At 40.0% G+C, this 23,783-nt stretch overlaps 1 protein-coding gene across 2 annotated transcripts in view; it reads right to left on the bottom strand.

Annotated features, from left to right (window-relative positions):
- CPED1 (cadherin like and PC-esterase domain containing 1) overlaps positions 1-17,711 on the bottom strand; it is a 255,853-nt gene extending 238,142 nt beyond the window's left edge. The window contains exons 1-2 of one of the 2 annotated variants that reach the window (XM_037512247.2): positions 17,556-17,711; positions 16,597-17,083 (exon numbers count right to left, since the gene is read on the bottom strand). In XM_037512247.2, coding sequence (XP_037368144.1) covers positions 16,597-16,845 — 249 coding nt within the window. In that variant the 5' untranslated portion in view covers positions 16,846-17,083; positions 17,556-17,711. Of the gene's footprint in view, positions 1-16,596 lie in introns of both variants that reach the window. The other variant, XM_054692593.1, reaches the window with a different exon arrangement.
- Between the last annotated feature and the right edge of the window lie 6,072 nt (positions 17,712-23,783).

Here is a 23,783-nt window from a genome sequence, read left to right as displayed (position 1 = left end):
ATCTGAAACCTTTATACTGCCTTCGATAAAGGAGAGGGTGTTACAATAAACCACTTGGAGTGTTAGATTGCAGTGATGTGGAGTAAGAAGGCAGGAGAATTGAGAAGCAAAAATCTGGACTTGAATTCTGGCTTTGCTATTTGTTTGCTCTGTCCACTGGGGTTTGTTATTTAATCTCATCACATCAGAGTTTTCTCATATTTATAGTTGAAGTAGCAACTTCTTATATTGGAATTAAATAGATTTTCTATAAAAGTATCCAGCACTAAGAAATATTATTAAATACACATGAATAAAATTGATCCATAATCAGTATTATAATTCTGCTTTTATGTTAGGAGTTCTGTAAACTTTTCAATTAAGTTTGGTCTCTGTCATAAAAAGCTTTTTTTTAACAGAAATTAACATGCTTCCATATATCCAGTTGTTGTTTTCTCTGTAACACTCATCTTTTAATGCAAAAATATAACTTATTCATTTATTATATTCATATCTGTTTTCCTACACCATAATAAAAGTAAATTAAAACATTTATTATTTTTGTTTTCCGAATCTACAAATACTACATAGTACCAATGGTTTTAAATATCCTTTGAATGAATGAATGTAAACCTATTTTCTTCAATAAATTCTTGTTATAAATACCACCAAGGAAGATTAGGAATACAAAGTTGTGAAGATTTGTATTAAAGATTTGCTCTCATTACAATTGTAAATAGTGGTGAGAATAATAAAGATCAAATTAAATAGTTAAGGGAAATAATGATTTACAGTAAAAACTGAGCAACAAGATAAATTATACATGGACTATATTTCTGAGTTACTTATAGTATTGGAAAGTCTTACCAGGATTAAATAAACATTTATGAATTTGTTTTTTTTTTTTAAAAAAAAAAGTCTTACCAGGATTGACTACAAAACCAAGAACTACAGTTCTTTAAAATATAGTAGGGGTGAAAAATAGAACTTGTTTTTTTCTGTGTGACAGAAAGTAGTCTTGTATTTAGGACATCTTTCATGCTCAAACACAAATCATACAGCAGGCCTCAGATGCATGTCATATATAACTAAAAGTCAAATTGCCTTGCTGGGACTCCCTGGTGGCACAAGTAGTTAAGATGCAACCTATGAAGCTAAACACAGCCACTGCAGCACAAGTTCGATCCCCAGCCAGGGAGGTACCCAAATGGTGCAGCAGACCTCTCCTGACTCGTCCACTGCTCCCCTCGGCAGTGTGTTTCAGTACATCTGCCTGTTCTGTTCCCCTCTCTGTCTCTGGTGAATCCTCTTACACCCACACCTCTGGCCTGTACCCCAGTTCTTATATGCATAAATAAATAAATCTTTTTAAAAAATTGCCTTGCTGCTCTAGATTTTTGGCATTTTAGAAATATTTCAGATAATCAGAGTGAATTATGTTTTAATTTTCCCACTATAAGAATAGATTTTTATTTCCCTTCTTGAAATGCACACCTATTTTGCAGAATTCAAGAAATAAAATAGTTTCTAGAATGTATATCAACTATTTTTAAGTTAAAAATCATCCAAAATTGAGGACATTTCAGAGAGTACATCTTCCCTGGACACGCAAGAAGAATCACCTGAAAGCCCCCTAACTCGGTGACGCTGTGAGGGACCTCTGCGTCCGCCTCATGGCTGACTCAGGTGAATCTCAAATCTATCATGAAACTACCACGTATTTCTCATACTCCATGACATTGAATCCCACTGATTTCTTTAACTCGGAGCTAAGTCAACTGACTGCATTCAATGAAAGGCAATTTTGCACATCCGTGGCTTTAGGTAAGTTCTGAACAAATAAAAGAGAAATAAAAGCAATAAAAAATCAGTATCAAAACTAGATATAGTTTCATCAATGGTCTCTACTCCTCTTGTTCTGCTCTTGTTCTTCTTTCTGCTACTCTGCTGGCATCCCCCTGGCACCACCCTGATGATTTTCATTTAACCCTACATTCCTATATACCATTGATGAAAGGAAACCTACTAAATAACATCACCCACATCATCACCTAGTTGGTTGCGTGTGTAGTGAATATTGTGCATGAAAGAAAATGAGAGGAGACAAGTCTTAGAAGGGAAGAAATGACAGGGAGAGAAATTACGATGACCTTTGAAGGTCAGCGTCATAAGGACTTTTTATTACGAGTGGCAAGTATGGTCCTTTAGGCAACAAGAAATAACTAGAATAAGGATAGAAATAGAGGCAATGCAACAATCCTTATTATCTTGATAAGTATCTAGCAGAAAACCAAAACTTAGTAAGTGGTAGAGAATTTAAAACTTGGTCAATTTATGCTGATCTTGCCACCAAATTCCCAACTCCATGAACTTTGCGTCCTTGAACTAAAAGCCACAGAGGATGGAGGCAGATGACGAGACGTACCATGTAGACAGTGGCAGGATGTGTTTCTTGTTTTATTTTGTTTTCCAGACGGATGGTGTTGTGGGGCAACCAGGAGCAGGGCAGGCAGGCAGTGGGGGGCGGAGAGGGAAGCCTCCTGGCCCCCTGTGAAGCTATGCTTTCTCTGGGCTCTCTCTGGCTTTTGCTAATCATCTTGCCTCTTCTGTAACCACACACCCTCTCGTAGCCAGTCTCCTGCAGCCCTCAGTCTCTGAGTGACGCTGCCCTTATATCCCTGGCCTCCAGGCTCAGGTGTGCCCACTTCCACAGGCCCACACCCATATCCAGGGGTCCACAATCAGGCACACAGGCCTGGCCTATGCTCCCAAGTGCCTTCTGCATCAACACAATAGAGGCTGCAGGTGATAGCCCAGAGGCTAGGGCGTAAAAGGCCTAATTAATTCACTTACCCTACACATGGTTGATCTGAATGAATTCATGACCAGACTTTACTACCTAAATCCCACAATTTCTTTTTTTTTTTTTTTCAGAGAAGGAAACTGAGATCTAGAAAGGTTGAAGTTCTTTTTTTTTTTTTAGTATTTATTTATTTATCTATACAAGCACTGGGTACAGTCAGAAGCGCGGGAGGGTGAGAGAATTCACCAGAGCCAGAGCGGGGAGCAGAGCAGGCAGAAGGACCGAAGTACACTGCTGAGGGGAGCAGTGGGCGGCAGGAGAGGTCTGTGCACCATGTGGGACCCTCCTCCAGTGGCCGGGGAGCAACCAGGGATTGAACCGGCGCTGCAGAGGCTATGGGCAGCTTCGCAGCCCAGCGCTCAATCGCTGCGCCACCAGGGGAAGCCCAAATCCCAGAATTTCTTAAGAATGATATACCACTGTTCCCAAGATGCAGAAAAGTTACTGTTATTTAAAGACGGAAGCATTCAGAGACCTGCGTGACTGAGCCCCATAGCCAGGGCAGGAGAGAGGGTGCATGAGCTGAGACCCGTCCTGAGGAGACCCAGGGAACGTGGGCATGAGAGCGCTGTGTGGGCAGGAGTGGTCAGTTCCACACTGGAGAGGCTGGTTTGAGGTAGAAAGCGGAAGGGGAATGTAGGGTAAATGAAAATCATCAGGCTTTTTGGCCCTCCGGCCATTAGCATTAATGATGGATCCCTGTGGTTCTACATGCATGCCTGATGGTGGCACCCAGAGTAGGGTGTGGGCATGCAGAAGTGGGTACACCTGGGCTGAGAGACTGGGCTTATAAGGGTGGTGTCAGGGGGATGCCAGTAGAGTGGCAGAAAGAACAAGAGCAGAATAAGAGGAGCAGAGACCACGAGAGAACGCCAGAGGACCCAGAAAGAGTGAAGACTCGCAGGGTCTGGGAGGCCTGCCAGCCTCCTGGACCCCAGGTCCCCCTGCTGCGTAAAAAACTCAAAAGTCTGAAAAGCCACAGAGGGCTCCCTTTTACCCATCTGCCCGGATCATAGAGATCCTGCTCTGTGCCTTCCTGCCACTACAGGGAAGTGGCAACAAGAGACTCCAAGCACAGCGCATGTAACTGAGAGGGTAAGGCGCAGAGAATGAGAGCATTCCAGAAGTGAGGGGAAAGTTCAGGAGAAAGGTTTTGCTGTGGAGACATTAAATAAACACAGAGGGAGTCTGTGAGTCTAACATTAAACCAGACAGGCACAAATGTGGAAAACAAGACAACAGCAAGACAGACCTGCCTGTCCTAAGCTAGAAAATATCTGATGATAAATAATGCTGAGTTGTCTCCGTCCCCTGGGAACACTGAAATACTGAGGCTTAAGTCATATATTATGATTTTTACTTCTCAGAAAAGACTTCCCACTGAAAGACCATGGTGGAGGGCTATGGATGCCTTGGTTGGGGTGGGGGGGTGTGTTCCTCTGCCCACAGATCACATGGAGTGTCGTAAACCAATCTTCCAGCAATAAAAAACAAACATAAAAACTACTGAGTAAATACGTAACATTTCCAAACAAACAAAACCAACAACCAAAGACTTCCCATCATGTCTCTAAAATATTGAGCATAGACTCTGAAGGCAAATCCTAAGAATTCCTAGGTCATCTTTCTGCCTGATGCTTACCCTCCTCACTCCCAGCTGGGAACCACACTGTGCCTTCTACAGGGGGTGCAGAGCGTAGAGTTGGGGTGACTGGAGAAGGAGAAGAGGAGAGGCCAAAGGGTAGCTGGTTGCCAGACAGGGGAATAAACAAAAGCAGACGGAACAGCTTGTCCGCTCTTGAAACTCCAGCAAATACACAGTCACGCTGGGCATCGCTTCAGCTGTGTGCCACTCATCCCTTCCCTGGGCCAGCCTCACACGAGGCAGGAATCTTGACGGCAGAGAGAAATTAGAAACAGAGCCAAGAACACAAGAGTGTGATTTCTCCTGGAGCCCACATTGGGCTCCTCTGCCCCGATTTTCTGCCTTCCCTTGACTTCCAGTAGCGGTCTGCACATCGCAGCCCCCATTTCTACCACCCTGCCACCACTTAGACTATCCCTTCTGTGCGTCACCCAAACTTTTCTTTTCCTCTTTTCTAGCTGCTTTTAAAGTCACTATGCATCCTGTTCAGCCTCCTCTGGAGAGACTTTTACTCCATCTAATTCAAGACTCCTTTCTGGAGGTGCCACCCACGATGCACAGCTGTGGGTCATCAGTTGACTATCGGGCGTAGCTTTACAGACATAACAAAGACACAGCTGAGATTACAAAAACACAGGGATAGTGGGAGACAGTGAAGATCTTCCTTCACGATATCTTTAAGTCGGAGATAAAGCTTTACAAGGGATCAGAAGAGAATGTGGACTGCTTTTTCTTTTGGCACATTTGGAGCAAATAAAATCTACTCCTGAGTTTTGTCTCCCCTCTGCCTGCCTTTCTCTACCCTCGTCCTCTTTCCCACTGCTGTCTTTTTCAGACACTTCCAGAGAGATCAAGAGGAGGCAGCTATTTTCTTCCAAACTCAAGCCCTCATTGCCTTTGCTGATTTGAGAACAAATGCTCTCCAGAGGACCCTTCTAATTCTTTATTGCCCCCTGAAACTGATCACAGTGTCAGTAATGGTTAATGGACATCTGTAATGAAGAAAATATAAAATTGTCAGGCTGCAGTTGTGAAATACCAACCAGAGGACAAGGAGAAATCTTGTTCTTTTGAAAAATGTTAAAATAATACCAAGCCTCTGTCCCCTGATGTCAAAACAACGAGTTAATTCAGCAATTCAGTCTTAAAATAGTAAGTGCATACAAAGAAATGTAACAGAAAGGAAAGAACACTGGGGTCACTATAACAATATTAATACCTAAGCCTCCTACAATCTACCAAACATTTTCATAGACACCAGAGACTCTGAATCTGAGTTCAAGACTTTGCTAGCGACACCCTGAGCCACCTGAATCCTGGGTCTCCCCTCTACTGCCCAGTCCCTGGTTATTATTTGAGCAAAACTCGGCTTTGGTCTTGGCTGCCTGAGGGCTTAGAGGACAGAGATACACATCTCACAAGCCCAGGGGAAACTCTGCCTCTTCCTACCCATGAGGAGGGGCCCAAGGCTTGAGAGGGAAGGGAATTGGTGCAAAATATTCATGCACCATGCTCTGCACAAAAGTACCTTCTGTCTTATGCCAAATCTGTAGACCAAGTTTCCTCAGCACACAGGTACACCCTGGCACTCTCTCCTGGGTTTTTGCTTACTCAGAACAGCCTCTGAGGCTGTTCTCTCTCTGAGGCCTCCTCATCCTGTCCCGTCAGCTCACTGGGCAGACTCCATCGAGACCACTCTGGGTAACACCTTTCCCTGACTGGCTGAGCCCTAAGACTCTCTTTCCCAGTTCTCTCAAGAAGCTTCCATCCAGTCTGCCTTGGCCCTGCTCAGGTGACAGACATCACACTAACACATCAGAACACAACTTCACATATTTCTCTTGAAATCTAACTTAGAACTCTTCAAATGACACACTTGATCTAGAATGTCTAGCCAAACTTTTGCTTTCAACATCAAAACATTGGCTAGGAGTGAGGTTACCTAGTAATACTGCAACACAGCACTACCTTTAGCAGAAAGAATAAGACATCATTTAATTTTATTACCAAATTTTTTTTACTTTCTAGACTCTATAATCCTTCCTTTAGGGGATGGATTGCAAAGCAGAATAGTACATTGGCTTTCTTCTGTGACTGACTAGAAAAGCTTGTTTCCTTCCGAAAGACCCAGCTTGTTCTTAAAGAGTCCAGCAGACTCAGAGACCAGATGTAAAGAAGAGAGAAACCATTTCTTCCAACACAACAGATTGCTTTGATCTCAGGAAAAGCATGGGGGTGAAGACATCTTACAAATGAAGGAAGACCTGGATGGGTAAGTGGTTTGGGGAGCCCATAGCTGAAGACCCCACTTGCAAGTACAAAAGAAGAAATTAAGAACAGCTGGCATCACATGAAGTCCTATGCTAGATACACAGCATGAATTGAACTAAATCCCATCCATTTACCCTGTTATGTGCCAAACATTGTGTAAACTTGGTCTCTGCCCAGATCGAACTGCCAGTAACTTATTAGACGGTTTTGTATAAATGTTACTTTGTTCAGGGTTTTTCTAAGTATTATGCTTAGGATCATGACTGATGAGATATCCCCTCCCATTAATATCACAGAAATGGGGATTTTTTAAAAATGCCATTATTTTATATTAAATCAGGAGACAATTCTAGCTCCTTGAAGCTTATATTTCTTAAGATATATTTTCACAAATACTTTATCTGTTCTCCACCAAACAAATTTATTTAAAGTAGACAAATATTATTTTAAGCATTGTTTCTTTAAAGAAAAAGAAAAATAATCAGCTTATCTCCAATTCCTCTATCCTTATCTGCTTCCCCACCAAAAAAGGGAGATAATTAATACTCCCCTAAATCTATCTGCTTTTAAAATGGCTTAAGTAGCAATAAAAACTTGAATACGTAGGTTTAGCTTGTCTGTGGAAGCTTCAGAAACTGTGTTGTTTTTCCCTGTTTACTCAGGGAAAAAAATGTAGTTGATGATTGACGGTGGGGTGAGGAGAAGCCCATTGGAAATCACTTCTGCCTTCTGGGTGTGTCGGGGTGAGAAGGTTTGCTGCTCAGTATGAAAGCTGGCTTTCTGGCTGTTGTTTTGCTCAGGTCAGGTAGTTCTTACATTGCTTCAAAAAAAGTTAATTTCCTGTTTCATTTTTCCTCACGCATTTGTGCACTTGGACAAAATTAAAGCTAGATTTTCCACTACGGAAAAGCAAGGCTTCAGGCTGAAACTATTAGAATGTCATTATACTTCCTATTGTTTGTTAAAGAAACAGTGAAACATCAAGAGGAAGCTCAATTGTGACAATGCAGTTCTGGACTCCTGGTGGCATTTTGAGGCATAACTGCGGGACTTGACATTCGTAAAGCACACTATCCTACAACTTCTTAATGAAAGAAGAATTCCCGGTACTCACACTTACATTGCATAGATGCATTCTTTTTTCTCAAGAGGTGCCAAGTGCTGGGGCCTCCCTTGTGGCACAAGGGGTTAAGATGCAACCTGTGAAGGAATCTGCAGAGTTCGATCCCCGGCCTGCCAGGGAGCTCCCCTCAGCAGTATATTTTAGTCAATATGCCTGTTCTGTTCCCCACTCCATCTCTGGAGAACCCGCTCACCCCTGCATCTATGGCCTGCACCCAGCTCTTGTATGCATAAATAAATAAATCTTAAAAAAAAAAAGAGGTGCCAAGTGCAATGACAATATTTTCATGACATTATCCTTCAGGATGTGTTAAATTAATTGAACGAGGAGGCCATTACACTGAGGCCATGGTAGTCTACTCCATCGTAAACAAACCAACATCTATGCCTGTAAATAAGGTTAAGAAATCAAAACCGGGTCTCCCCGGTGGCGCAGCGGTTGAGCGCTGGGTTGCGAAGCTGCCTGCAGCCTCTGCAGCCGGTTCGATCCCCGGCTGCTCCCCGGCCACCGGAGGAGGGTCCCACATGGCGCGCAGACCTCTCCTGCCGCCCGCTGCTCCCCTCAGCAGTGTACTTCGGTCCTTCTGCCTGCTCTGCTCCCCGCTCTGGCTCTGGTGAATTCTCTCACCCTCCTGCGCTTCTGACTGTACCCAGTGCATGTATAAACCAAACAAACAAACAAATAATAAATAAAATAAATAAGACATGCCTCTAGAAAATTAAAAAAAAAAAAAAAAAAAAAAAAAGAAATCAAAACCAGTCAGTGAGGGTTTAAGCTGAAGCCAGTAATGTCCAAGCCTTGCTTCTGCCTTTTTTCTATAAAATTCCTTCCCAAAACTCTTGGTAGAATGCTCCACTCCAGTTCTGCTTGGACTTGATGCTGCCTGATTCAAATTGATTTTTGCTCAAATAAACTCTTAAATTTGTAATATGCCTCACTTTATCTTTTAACAGATGTGATATTTGTTCCCCTGCCTTTTGGAGTCTCAGTGTTTTTGAAAGAACCTGAGCTACCGTGCCCAATGTGATCCATGACATCTCTGCAACAGACATTTCCATCCCTATGAGATAGTTTAGGTAAGGAGACCCAGAGTCACTTGTCCTTGTTGTTCAGCTCTCACCATTAAAGCTGTGTCCCCATTGGGGCTTTTTCTTTTCTGGCTGGACAGAGTAGTGGGAGATGGGACCTCCCAGCAAGAGCTGCCTCAGATCCATGGACCCTGGACAGGTGGTTCATGAAGTCCCCTAAAGTGGGCCCAACACCTCAATACCATCAGCTTGCCCTTCTGTTAAAACAAAGAAGAAACATCAAGACCTCAGAGCATTTGTTACTATTTGCATAAAGATTTGAGATCCTAAAGATTTCAGAACATAATCTGCCCCATTTGTACTTCCAAAGCCACCGTGCTCTTCTTAATAACAATTATTTTGGTTCATCTGTTATGTTGGATTATAAATGCGTTTAGTCTCCATTAATGAATTCAACTGGAAGTTGAATACATTTTTTTTTTTTTTGGTAAAGATCTTTATAGACACCAAAGAGCTGATACATTTTGTAACATAATATGTTCCTTTGTTAAATCCTGTGCATGTTAAGTCAAGGTGCTTCGTTTTACATTTTTGAACAAGTCTCTGGAAAATATAAAGGTTGACAAAGCACCATTTACCTTTCAAATTTCTAACTTTGGTATCATTTCAATTTTAGAATATGAGCTCATCCTTTTAGTGAGATATGGCTTCCTAGAAAAATATTCAAAGGAAACCAAAGAGAAAAATGAAACCAAGATATTCTTTTCACCCCAAAAGACCAGAGATTCAAAGCTGATACAAGGAAGCACTTTTTATATATCAGTGCATCCAGTGGTCTGCACTTTAAAGGGTTTATCTTATGTGCATTTTCAATTTCATTAGAAGAAATAGAATTGCTTAGAGGCAGATAGAAGCAGGAGCTGTTGCCACTATCTAAAAAAAACAAAACAAAACAAGAGAGAATGGCACCTATAAAATGATTGTTTGATGCAAGGGAAATATAACTTAACTTGCTTAAAAATAAGCTTCATCAAGACTTTTAAAACAATCATCTAAAGTAAGCAATTTTGAATTTGTTCAAAATTCTCTCACTATGAATGATTTTCATCCAAGGACATATTTCATTACAGAAATTTAGCAGAGCTCTAATCAACTATATCAGAGAATTCCACAGACCTTAAATGCTCATCAGGCAGCCTAAGTAACTCTAGGAAAGTCACATACCTGTAGTAGGCTGACAAAATCTCCTGAGAGCCTCCTATGCAGAGACCCCTGTATTTAGATTACATGAGCACAATTTTAATTTCTAACTTCAAGCCTGGTTAAAATATAAAAACATGCAAAAGAAAAGCTCAACTTTCAGTAGAATCAACCTTTGAAAAAAATGAAATTGCCTGATAGAGAGGTTAGATAATAATGATGAAGGTGACAGGAAATGGCACATAGAAATACTCGTTCTTTGGGAAAGGACTCTTGCATGGTTTTTAATGAGGTAGATACTTGTGAATGTTTATAGGATAAACATCTCAACAAGATGAATGAGCTGGAGAATATAGGAAAGATGGAGAATTGATGAAGCAGATTCAAGGTAGCAATACTGCAGGATAATTGCAGCTTTAAACAGAAGTGCAAGAAATGCACTGAAGGAACTGAAGATACTGGTGCAGGAGAAAGACAGAGGGTGCTTCTGAGGACTCAGGAAAGAGAAAAAAGAGGGATGAATGATTTCCTCTCTTTTCCTGCACTCTGCTTCTCTCCTCAAATTCATAATTCATTTATTTATTCATTCACTGACTAGATACCTACTCAGGGCTCACTGTGTGGTGCTGGGGATGGTGCAGTGTACAAGTCAAAGTCCTTGCTTCTAAGGACCATAAACATATTACTAAATATATGTTTTTTCACTGTCCAAAATCATAACCTCTTTCTTCTACTCCCCACCCAACTCATCTCCCCACATGCCTAGTTATAGCATTCCATTAATCCGCATCTCAATGCCCCCCCCCAAAAAAAAATATATATATATGTGTAGGATTGATCTGGAGCTAAAGACCTTGCCTAAAGTTCTATAGATAAGCAGCCTGAATCAGAGTGACTATCACCCTCCTTAAGTTTTGATTTGATTCTAAGGCTCATTTTACTGTGAAAAGGCAACAACTCTTTTTAAAAGGATTTATTTATTTATGCATACAAGAGCTGGGGTACAGGCCAGAGGTGTGGGGGGTGAGAGGATTCACCAGAGACAGAGTGGGGAACAGAACAGGCAGATTGACTGAAATACACTGCTGAGGGGAGCAGTGGGCAAGTCAGGAGAGGTCTGCTGCACCATGTGGGTAGCTCCCTGGCCGGGGATCAAACTCGTGCTGTAGAGGCTGCAGATAGCTTCACAGGTTGCGTCTTAACCCCTTGCACCACCAGGGAGGCCCAAAAGGCAACAACTTAAATGGCAGGAGGAAGGGGAGAAGCTCTGCCAGCCTTTTGTCTCAGACACACTGTACCCAAGCATGTAGATTCATTGCAGCAGGGATTTGCTGTTGTCTCCTTGTGAAGGCCAAGGGACTACAGAAATAAGGAAGTCTTCCAGTAGATTAAATAATCGTTATTTAATATTAATATTTATTGAGTGCTTTTTAGCTACAAAACATAGTGCTCCATATGATTTATCTCATTTAAGCCACAAGTTGACCTTGTAAATAGGGGATGATATATTCATTTTTAGGTGAGAAAACAGAAACCTAGAAAGTTCAGGAAATGAGTGTCCCAGGTGGGGTATCAGGACGTATTCACTGGACTCCAGAGCTCAAGTGCTGACTATTCTGCATCCTCTGTGGTTTTTAGTTTCCCAGAACCCCCACCACAAAGCACCCACACTGGGTGGCTCAAAATAACAGGAGTGTATTGTCTCACAATTTAGGAGTCTGGAAGCCTGAGATCAAGCGGGCAGCCGGGCCAGGATCCCTCTGCAACCTGTTGGGGAAGAGGGCTTTTCCTTGCTCTTTCTAGATTCTGGTGGTTCCTGCAATTTTCGTGTTCCCTGGACACAAGAACTAAGTCCAATCTCTGTCTTTACCATCACATGCTATTCTCCTTGCGTGTCTCTGCCTTCACGTAGCTGTCTTCTTGTTCCAGATATATTGGATTAAGGGTCCACCCTACTTAACTAACTGTGGCAACAGTATTTCTGAATAAGGCCACATTCTGAGGGGCTGAGGCTTAGGATTACAACATATCATTTTTGGGGTACACAATTCAACTCACAGCACTGATAAATGGAGATACTATATGGAGACAGAAAAAAAACAGGCAATTCAATAAAAATTTTTGAAATGAATGAAAAAAATGGAAGGATGAATGTAAGGCATGAGGAGCAGGAAAAAGGGTGAAGATGAACCGAATTTGGTTTTTTTTTTTTTTTTCCAGTTGGAATGAAGTTCTCAGTGAGATAATTACGAACTTTTTATTTAAAGAAAATGATTCTACTTCCCGAGAGTGGGAGCATATTTAGACATATTCTGTGGGTTTTAGAAAGCAAAATTAGTGCAACACCCATGTGAGACATTAGATCACCTTGCTTCACACACCCCTCATGGTCATTACTCATGCCATTGCTGCAGTCATAGAACTATGGACACTGTTGTCACCACCATGGCCACCACAGTACAGACAGAAAAGAAGGAACACCTCACATTTACTCTGCCCAGACTGCACCCAAGAAGTGCCTGGATTTCCCAATGGCTGGCCCAAGAGTCCGGATACCACTGCCTAGAATTTTACAGAGCAACTCCAGCCAAAGGGGGAAGCCAGGGGATAAGTTGCTTGCCCTCTCTGCCCCTTTACTGCAGTACCTGTTCTGAGATGCAACAGGTTTACACAGCCTCTCTGGATATGTGCCCCAATAATGCACCCTTTTGTATTTGCTCTCCATCTTCCTTTATTCTCCTACTCTTGTGTCCCTGAGAGTGTACCATCCAATAAAATGTTACCACGTTGTTTTCCTTGAGTTCAATTTCTAGAAAGTCTGGGTTAAAAAAGTAATTTTAGAAATTTTTGAATGTTAAATATATTATGCAGTATTAGAAACACAAATTAAATATAACATTTTTTAATGAAAACATTTTTTTTTGTTAGGTTGTGCTTTGGTATTGGGAAAAGTAGTCATAGAGGAGAGTTACTTTAGGAGAATGGAGAGTCAAGAGGAAATGGAAAATGAAATCGAACAACAAAGAACTAGTAATTTTCCTGGTGGAGCAGCAACAGGAGATAATCAGAAACACATGGCTATGGTTAGTATAAATGTATTCCCCAAGCAGCAAATCTTCCCTTAAAGGAGCATCTACTAAGATTTTCTTCCATTGTGTTTATAAGTTAATGTGCTTCCTGTGTTGTGAAATATTGGAAGTGTTGGATTCCACAAAAATAAATAAATCTACAGAGTGACCTACTTCAGTGAAGACAAGTATAACTGTCTACAGTTTATATAGTAAACTGAAATAATTTTAAGACATGGCACATTATCAACCAAAATTCAAACAACTTATCTTGGGAGAAAACCAGAAGTGACAATAATACATCTGCTCAGCAAGGGCTTTTGGAAAGTTCAAATGGAAAAAAGAATTAAAATTTGGCCAAAAAGAGGGAGACTACTTCCTCACTGTGGAAAGCTGGCATATACTATATATGATCTCAATCTGTACTGAAAACAGTTTTAGACATTGAACCAGATCCTAACTGTAAAGGTGGAGAAGACACAGCCACCCAGCTTGAAATACTTGCTACTACAGGACTATCTATTACTAAGCTGACAAAGCAGAAGAGGTCTTCTCTTAGAAACACTGCAACCAAGATGACTGGGAAATAATCATTACTTATTCATGAAAGTATGAAAACTAGGATTCAAGAAAAACTTCTTGAGTAGACTTGAGTTTCTGAATGTTTTCCCTGTAGACACTGCACCATTCCTTGAAATACTTTTTCAAATGTCCTCAGGTGAATTATTTAAGATTTTTCCCTCTTTACATTTTATAAATCCAGATCCAGTTTATATTTCCTGAAGAGGCAATTATTTTAATATTTGCACATACTCTGTTTTAAAAGAATTTTTTCATGTTTCTTAGTTTCTTGGGTTTGCTTTTGGGGGTGGGAGGTGGTTGGTCTGGTTATTTGAAGGGGATCACGATTTTCCACAGAAAATCATACATACATATATGCATAATATTTGAAAAAAAATGCCTAGGGTTGGTAAACAACTTTTATATTCAAATACTGGAACTCACGGGTTCTGGAACCCTTGAACCATAGGTCAAGATCAGCTGTTTTAAGTAACTTCAAAATTCAGATAAGGATGGATGGATACCAGTAAAGTCCTAGGAATGTGAATATTTTGGTTTATTAATAATAAAACACAAAATTATAAACAGAAACAGTGCTATTTCTATTAAATGCCTAAAAACTATACTTAGGGTTTTGAGGCAAATCTGTGTGGTGCCTCATCATTTTATTTTTCATGAATTCCATAATTGTTTCTATGCATTGGTCTCAAAGATATTCAACTTCAGTCATTTGAAAGAATACTTAATCTGGATTATTACATATTATACACATATTACAAGAACTAAATTATAACTGATTTTAACTAATTACCACATGGTACTTTCTAGCTTCCTTTCTATATTTGATTTTTAAAAAAACTGGCTCTAAACCAATGGCTGGCACAAGTTAAATTAAAAATAGAGGAACATGGCAAGTGTTTGGAAATTCAGCTTTCATATTCACTAGGCTTCTAAACTATAATCGTGAATTTAAAATTTTGCTTACAGTTGAAATAGTTAAGACTGTGAATAATTTGGGGGAAATCATGTGTTTGGCATTTTTGTGAAGAAAATTCTAGAATGAATGTTTTACCCAAGCAGCCAATAAGTTTCAGATGGTTTATAAGTAGCAGGAGATCCAAATCTGAAATGGAATTTTCTGTGACAGCCTACGAATAACAGCTAACATCTGCTAGTTATAGGCAAAAGCAGGAGTCACATAAAATCAAGGAGTGAAAAAACTATACATTAATGAATAAAAACCTTTTTGTCCAGAATGCCTAGCAGAAATTTTAGGTATTTAAAGGGCAAAATCATCTCAACTATTTTTAAAGAAATTATACTTATCAATATTAAAAACAAACAAGTGACTTTCCAAGTCACAGTTTACATTCATTATAACATGACCAACTCAATTAAAAAAAGCCCAAAATGCAAATAAAAGTTTACATTAGCATAAATGAACAAAAGCTACACATTCTTCAATTACTTTGCAGCACTTAATAACTGATTTACACTTACAGTTTAGGTTCCACTCAGCAGTGTGTCTGGTTGCATTACCTGGTATTCTTTGTCATAAGACATTTCTTGGCCAAGGTGTTTGTTGACATTGTCGATAACAAAAGAAGTCACTGATTTAAAAGTTTTCAATTTTTTTTTCTCACCTAACATTATTTTGTATTTCAATAAGTACGTAGAGTTACAACTTCATAAATGGTGATTAGAGTTTTGAATTTACTTTTACTTAGAGCATCAGTTTGTAGGAGGAACCAGGTAGAAGTTTGTGCCCATGTCATTTGTTTGCCCTTTGGCCTGTCTACAATTTTGAATGTCAATCATCTGATTTGTAAAATGATGACAATTACACCTACCTTACCTATCTCCCAGGATTATGAATCTGAAAGGAAATACATGAGTGTTTTTAAAACTAGATGATAATGGTGCTGGAGATGTTAGCAGTAACACTAGCTAGTGTTGGACAATAGAAAATTCTGTTCCAATCATAATCATGGGATTCACCTAAATCAACTACAGTTTTGAGAGTATTTGTAATTTCCCAAACATCTCACTATACTACTTATAGCATAGAAATCAATGGCTTTGGTATCATGAATGTTCATAATTTTTCTTTTTGTTCCCTGAACTATTTTAAAGATCATCATTTCACTGACAGTCACGAACAGTATTGAATTAAAATAGAAATTCTGTGCGTTTTTTGTTTTGTGGTTTTCCCAACATTTGACAAATAAGATTAGTACAGTTAATTAGATTAGTATAAGTATAGGATCATCTATATTTCCCTAGTTCTATAAGCAATACAATAGTGTCTCGATTTTTTTTAAGACATCGATTGTTACCCACTTAAATGTTTCAGAATAAGTACATTGCTTTGGAATGTGTTCACCAATGAAAAACTGATTTAAGTAATTAGAAAACGGAATTTCAGAGTATCTGTGAGTCTGGAATACTCTATGGCACTTACGCTGGCTGTCTTGAGAAAAGAGACACTCAATGTTTATCAAATTTTATGAATCTTTGTTTTGTGGTCCTGAACTGTAAATCTTCAGTTCGCTTAGAATCCTAATATTTTATAAAGAATTCACAAGACTCCCACCACCTCCAAATTAGCTATTTCATTCAGCTGAAATGAAGTAAAGATCTAACAGATAAAATCATGGCCAGGACTTTCTGGAAGTAAATGTAAGAAGTGGAAGCTAACATGTGTTTCACTGTCAAAAGGTCATTCTGGGCTGTGTATACTCTGGATCCCTTTCAGACCTCATGGAAGTTAATTTTAGTTTTACAGAAAGGACAGAGAAGCAGACTGCAGACTATCTTTGCAGAAAATGTCAAGGTTAATTAATCTAGGACCGTCTTACCTTTCTGATTTCCTGCGCATTGCCGGTGAGAAGGAAGCACTGTTTGTCCAGGGGAGATCCTTTTTGGCATCCTCTTGCCTGGGTTTCGGTGGGTGAGTTGGGGGCACCCCCAGGGACAGCGACTGTGAGCTTCCTCGTGCCTCGGAGTGTCAGGGTCTGGTAGAATAGACAGATGGCCACCACCAAACCCACCAGGAAGGGCCGGGGGCAAAATCGCCGACGACAAAGGAACACTGGACGACAGACCATGACCAGTTCAGCTTCACTTGGCCCCGGTCCCCGTTGCCAAAGAAGTCATAGCGGCAATTTTTTTGTTAGCATGAAGAACACTCATCTGTCTTCTTTTTCCACATCTTTTTCTTAAATCAAGATTGCTCCATCCCCGCTGGAGAACTTTCCGAAGGTTCATGCCAAAGAATCATAGATCCCAAAAGTCTAGGAAGGCTAGGAAGAACCCTTCCATGGGTGACAGTAAGAAGTGACTGGCCTGGGTTTAAAAAAGACATCAAAATAATAATAGTTGTAACTAATAACCTGAGCGCGTCCCCAGGCTGCCAAACTGTTGCTTCCGGCAATGCCTCATTTTCACAACACCCTTAAACTCTCAGTCAGGGCTTCCACAGGAAAAGAGAAAACAACAGCAAAGTCAATCTGGAGCCTGAAAACAGCATTGACGAACGCAAGAGGTTAAAACCCCAAGCGCCTGGTGCACAGCTGGATGCAGGCCAGTGCGCCTTACTTAGCAGTCCCTCGTTTTTCCTCCTATTTTAAAGCGGTCCTGCTTTCAGCCTTTGATGTTTCTTAACTGGACTGCCCTTCATTCAGTTTTAAATTGCCACTTTCCTGTAAGCATTCATGGCTTTTAACATGAAAAGGGGGACTAAATGGACGTGGTTACTATGAGGGGTTCGCTTGCATTTGCTTCATTCTGATTCAAGTTCAAAGTTCTATGTACTTACTCAGTTTTCATCCTTTCAGCCAGAAAAAAAGTTTCCATAATCCCCTAATGGGTTGCTGATCAAAACCACTCGGAAGGAAACACCCGGGCGTAGGACTCCAGCGCATCTCCCACACTCCGACACACGCGCGCGGACACGCGCCGACGGCACCCCCGCGCGCGGCACCCCGGCGGGACTGGGGGCGCGGGCTCGGCAGCCTGGCCGGCCGGGGCGCGGGGCGGGGCCAAGGCCGGGCTCCTGCCCCCCTCGGCGGCCGCGGGGTGACGCTGTCTGCCCCGGATCCCAACGCGGGGCTTCCACAGACTTGGAAAGATTTCTCATGCCCCCCACCCCCCGCCCCGAAATGTGGTGCAGCAGGATTTTAAAAGTATTTGGCGTCTGGTCCCTTAGGGTAATTTCTTTTTCTTAATGGAGCCTTGGAAAAACAAATGGCCCTCAGTCAAGTGACGCCAAGGTCGAGGGTGAGAGGCAAGCGGACGCCGCGCGCCCCGGGGACGATTCTTCTCCCCAGGGAATCGTGGGGACGCCCGAGGGGATCAGAGCGTCGGAAGGGCTGCGGGGCCCGCAGAAGTTGAAGGTCTGGTGTAGACCCAGCATGGCTGCAAGTGAGTTTTCTGCTCGGTACCACCGAACTCGCACTACAGTTGCCATTAAGACTCCCTTTTGGACCAGTGTCTGAGTCTCTCAAAGCCTGATTGTCTGACACTTTGCGCCCACCACGAGTTGATTATAGCAGGTGTTGGGTAACTTTTGCTCTGCAGAAAGGGGTACACAGCAGACTTGGTCCAGAATCCAGCTTAACCTAATGCCTCACAAGGAACGCCTAGTAGGGCAGGCTTCAGTCTCCATCCACGTTTGCTGAGTCAGTTGAGGGACTGCCAAGAAAAAGGCAATCAATCTGAGGAGGGCATGTCACTCCCTCGCCCAGTCCTTGCTGGGTGAACTCTGGATACCCAGGACTGGCTTAGGCCCACAGCAGACATTCAAAGACATCGAACTCAAATAGGTTTAATAAACTGTTTCTAAACCAAACTCATTTCTTGTGGACCCAGGTTCTTCTGTGAGGTCACACCCTAGAGTGATCCCGTCCCCGAAAACGCTTCTGACCCTGAAATTTTGTGAGATAGAGCGCCCCCTAGGGGTGCCCGTCTGTTTAGACTCCGAGAAATAGGGATCTATAATTTAAGAGACTCTTTTAACACTTTCTGAAAGACTAACTGAAACTTTTCAAGAACACACAGAAGCCATGTTTATCCCAATTCCTTGTATGGATCTCTCCCCAGGGTGTTTAACAATATTGGATGCATAGATCCAGAATCCACAACCCATCACAAATGCAGGAGAGAAATTAAGTGACATTAGACTTTTAAAGGATGAGTTTTAAAACATAATGGCTAAGCAACAGCATTGGAAGATACTGTTTTGGTGGGTGCAATGTTATTTGAGAGAAAATTGGAATTATGAGGTCTCTAAAATGGAATTGTCTCTTTGTTGAGGACCTGGAATGCGACAAAGTTGCTTACCAGGTGAAAGGGAGTACCTTCTATGAAGGCAGTCAGAAAAACTGAGATTCTGCAGAATCTTGTCATTTTTATGCATCATTAAATTGATAAGTGCAGGATACAAAAGAAAGTTTAAATCATGTTAAAAATCACATTGCCTTTTGACTGAGAGATGTGAAAGACATCAGCATAGATGATTTTGGAGCTAGGCTTCAAATAACAGGAACCAGCAAAGTGGAAATTAGTATTCTTGAAGTGATAACTGGTGGATTGAAAAACTCAGTGCCCCATTTAGTCCTGGGGAGTGGGAGGAGACCATAAACGAGGAAATGTCTGCAGAAAAAATGGGTTAGAGTGGGAAGCTGGAATGTTCAAATGGACTTACATGCTCCATTGATAACTACTATTAGAATTAATCCAACTAGGTGGATCATGCTGCTATTTTTAAGTAAGTGATTTGTGAAATGAGGGTATTGATGCCACCTTTGAAATATTGTTGGCATAGTAGGTGAGATTATCTATGGAAAGCACCTGAGCATTCTATGCACATTGTAGGGTGAACACATGTGGAATGCATGTCTGTCATGTTTGGATCCTGAGCTCAATTCATGTCATGTTTGGATCCTGAACTAACAGACTGGTGTGGTGTCAGGCACACGAACAGGTAATGATCAAACAATGGGCCTCATGCACACAGAAGCACCCAAAGCAAGCAAGAACACTGAGTATTAGTTCTCTTCATTCTGAGATAGTGGTGGGAAGAAGATGCTATTTTGGGGGATTGAGGGAAATAGTGGGATCAGAGTGAGTAGCAGGGGGACAAAAGTGGGAGTTACTTATGCCTGGGTAGTAATGGAAGATGGTAGCAATAGTTAGAGTAGGAAGATGTGAGAATAGGGAACACTCAGATTCAGTGAAGGGAGTGGTAGGGTAAATATGCAGAATTTAAAACCTGTGGATTCTGGCAGTGTTTTAGACTATGTATTTTATTAAATATATTTCATAAAACAAACCTTTCACAGAACCACTTCAGTATATGAGGGTGGTATTTAAGCAGCATCAACCTGGCACAAAAAAGTGACAGTCCTCTCCAACACAAACACACTCTTTCATTACATTTTTGTTCATCTTTCATTTTTAGCTTTTGGTATGGAGTAGGAATGAAGGGTTGAATTCAATAATTGTTTAAAGAAGATAATTTTTTTGAATTTTTTTCTTACATTGTTATAGTCCCCATACTTCTCCCACTGCCATGTCACCCGTGAATCATCCGTATTTCCTATGTTCTTTCCTCCCATTTTGACCCTATTCCCTCTGCCTCCTGTGCTGTATACCTCAGATCTATGGTCAGCTTGCTAGTTTTGACTTCTTCTTGACCTTTTGGTTTTTCTATATTCCACATATAATTGAGGCCATCGATATTTATCTTTTTCCTTGAAGAAAATAATTTTGAAACCTTGTTTTGTTAACTAGAATAACAATACCCACAAGAGAGAAAATGCCAGTGTTGGGTTCAGAAACTTTGGAAAAGTAATTTACATCTTTAAGTCTCAGCATCCTCCTAAAATGGGCTTCTGTGATCACTAGAAAACCTGAAAGATTACTTGAGGATCTAAAATTATGCTCCTAGGTATATGTCTTGACATAGCTTTCCCTCTATATTGCAACCTAGTAAGATGAAGAAAACTTCAGATTCTGGGCCCTCATTGTTTCTTGCAAGGGAAAACAAAACCTTTCTTTTTCAAGAGCTCCAGAGCGTGATGCTATAAAACCCATCTGTAGCAACTCCGGGGACTGACCTGAACTGTCATGAGGGTGGCATCTGCTGGGCACTTACCTGCCAGTAGCTCTTCCCCCGAGTTTGACATCAGCATCATCATCACCACAATCAGGATAGCACCTCAACTACGCAGGTCCACCTACACACGGATTTTTTTCAATAAATACAATGGGCCTTATATATCCTTAGGTTCCTTATTGTTCCCCCTCAGAGTCTGTGGGTTCCACAACCACAGATTCAGCCAAACGACATCTGCAGATGGTTGAATCTATGAATGAGGAACCTCCCAAATGGGTAGGGGTAGGTTTTGTCTTATCACTCCAACAAAGGCTGACATTCATTTAGCTGATCTGGGTGGATATGAAGGGAACATTTTTTAACAGTATGGTCCATTGATTACCTGTATATCATATAAAGTTAAAAGATGGTTTCTCTATCTAAACCATATGATTTCTAATATAGAAACAGGAGGAAAGAACACAAGAGAATATGGTGATGGTTCACGGATGGTATGGAGGCAGAACTATGGGGACTACAACTATGTAAGAAAAAAACAATAAAAAGAGAAGAACTTAATTTTTCTTGTTTTTAACAGATAACTGGACTCGAAAAACATTTATAAATGGCAACCATTAATAGAGTGAAAATATCTTTTGGCACATTTGGGAACTCCATGAAAAAAATGATCATTATAATCAATTCCTCAAACTACTTAAGAAAATCCATTAATGCTTCAAGGATATAAATATAAATTTTAATAAATTCTAATGGGACATACTACAGAAATCCTAATAAAACCTTCAAACTTGTTGTAATATTAGTAAAATTATTCTAATGAATATATATGTTCAGGATCATTTAGAAATATATTCGTCTGATCCCTTGTATATTTGACCTAGAGAGATTCTTATAGTAACTTGATACCTATTATAATTATTTTAATATAGAAGCATGGAGGGTCCCTCTACTGGAGTAGAATTAGCAATACAAAAATAATTAAAATATGACCACTGCTTTTTTCCTACAACTGATATTAAAATTGTGTTTTAAATTAGTTCTTCATTAAAGACTAACAATTATACACTTTCCTAAAAAAAGCTATTTTGACTCATTAACATAGCAAGTGGAAGTGGGAATAAGCAACACTCACACAAGCATATGAATCTTTGTCCTTATATTAGCTTCTGAATTGTTAATAGGCAGCAGAAAAATGGTTATATTCTTTTTAAGTTTCCTTTGCTTTTACTCCATTCAGTGAAAAAAGTAAAAAGCAGCCCTAGATTAACTAAAAGCTAAATTATCTAGCTCTAAAGAAATTAAAAATTTCTCAAACATTTTAATATGCCTAGGTTCTAGTAATTTATTAGTAAAAATATTAATTTATAAGGTATACATACAGGACTTACCACTTTAAAATAGAAAAGGGCCAGAAGGGACATGAAACTTCACTTAAAAGACAATACAAAGCAAGTAAGTTAATTCATCTTTAAATTTAAACTTTAACTTATTTCTCTGTAATAGAATCAAATCATGAATATTAAGATCCTGGACCAGGATCTTAATTGAAAACTACAATGTTTTAGTAATTTAGATTTCATCATCTGAATAAGGAAATGTAAAAATCTTGATTAACCATTTTCATTTGTCTCAAAAATGGGAATAAAAGATTCATCACAAGTTTAGAATTTTTTAGCAAATTTCAAGTTAATGACTAATTAATTCTGTCACCCCCACCTTATAATCTTAATAAGAAACATGGTATGATTTTACTCAATTGTTAAAATAATCATAATGTATTTAACTGTGTATAAATATTACATCTACTCCTATTAACAAGCAACTCCATGGCAGAGTGTAAAATGCTCTTCATAATAGACTCTTTTCAGCTTTCTAGCTTTACTCCCTGACCACATCTACCTACTCCATGTCCATGTAGACACTCTACTCTAAGTTCCCAGAATGTACATGGCCCTTCAACAGGGTCTTCTGCCTTGAAAATCTTCTTTACTCTATTTCTTTAGGAATGAGTTCCAATGATACCTCCTATGTTAAGGCTCCAGTTTCTGCAGAGTGCTTTATACATCCTTCTATTACAGCACTTGTCAAAACATAGCAATTAATTTTAACATGTGTCCCTCCTTTTTACCTCACCCCCACCCACCCCTTTATCTGTGTATAGTCAACATCTAGTTACTTAATGTCCCTAATACTATACAAATAAATATTTTAAGGATATTCTTTTTCTTTTAAAATGCTTTTCTTTAAAAAATATGAGAGTTGAGGGAAACATAACAATGTCTGCCAAAGGGTATCTTACTTCTTACAACCCAAGTATGTTAGACATAAATTTTTCTAAGATTAAAATGATTAATTAGATCAAGGTCATTTTTGAGACCTAAGCACAAAGGGTAGCAACATTGCACAATCTTAAAATGACTAAAATCTGGAATATGTGGATTTGAATTAAATAGAAAAGAGGAGCTGCCCTTAAGAATGACTGTATGTTCATCAAACACTCAGCTTCATTTAGGCATTTAATTAAGCCATTTATTGCTTCAAATGTGTCACCATGAACATTTTAATACACATGCCACAGCAGTAAGGCCTCAATTTTTACCACCTATAAACTGTGAACCCACATTTGGATGCTTTGTGCCACCAGTTTTACAAGTTTTATACAACAAAGATTGTGAATGCCAAAAATGATCCTTACACCCCTTGGTGTAAATGTCACAAAGAATATTAATAGTTGGCCACATTTTTTTTTATGAGGTAGTTTCATGTTTGGCCCATTTTATAACTATGTATCCCAGATAGTAATAGTAATAGGTTCCACCCATTATGAAATAATTGTACAACTTTAGGTTCACTTCTTTATACATGCGTCATAAAATATTCAATGCTTGAGTTTAAAATTTCTCAAAATGTTTTCTGAGTAATTTGGGA

This window comes from Talpa occidentalis, unplaced genomic scaffold (genome assembly GCF_014898055.3).
Source record: "Talpa occidentalis isolate TD23 unplaced genomic scaffold, MPIMG_talOcc4v2.1, whole genome shotgun sequence".
Lineage (NCBI taxonomy): Eukaryota > Metazoa > Chordata > Mammalia > Eulipotyphla > Talpidae > Talpa > Talpa occidentalis.
The sequence above is the reverse complement of the archived record's forward strand: the minus strand, read 5'-3'. Positions and strand labels throughout refer to the sequence as shown.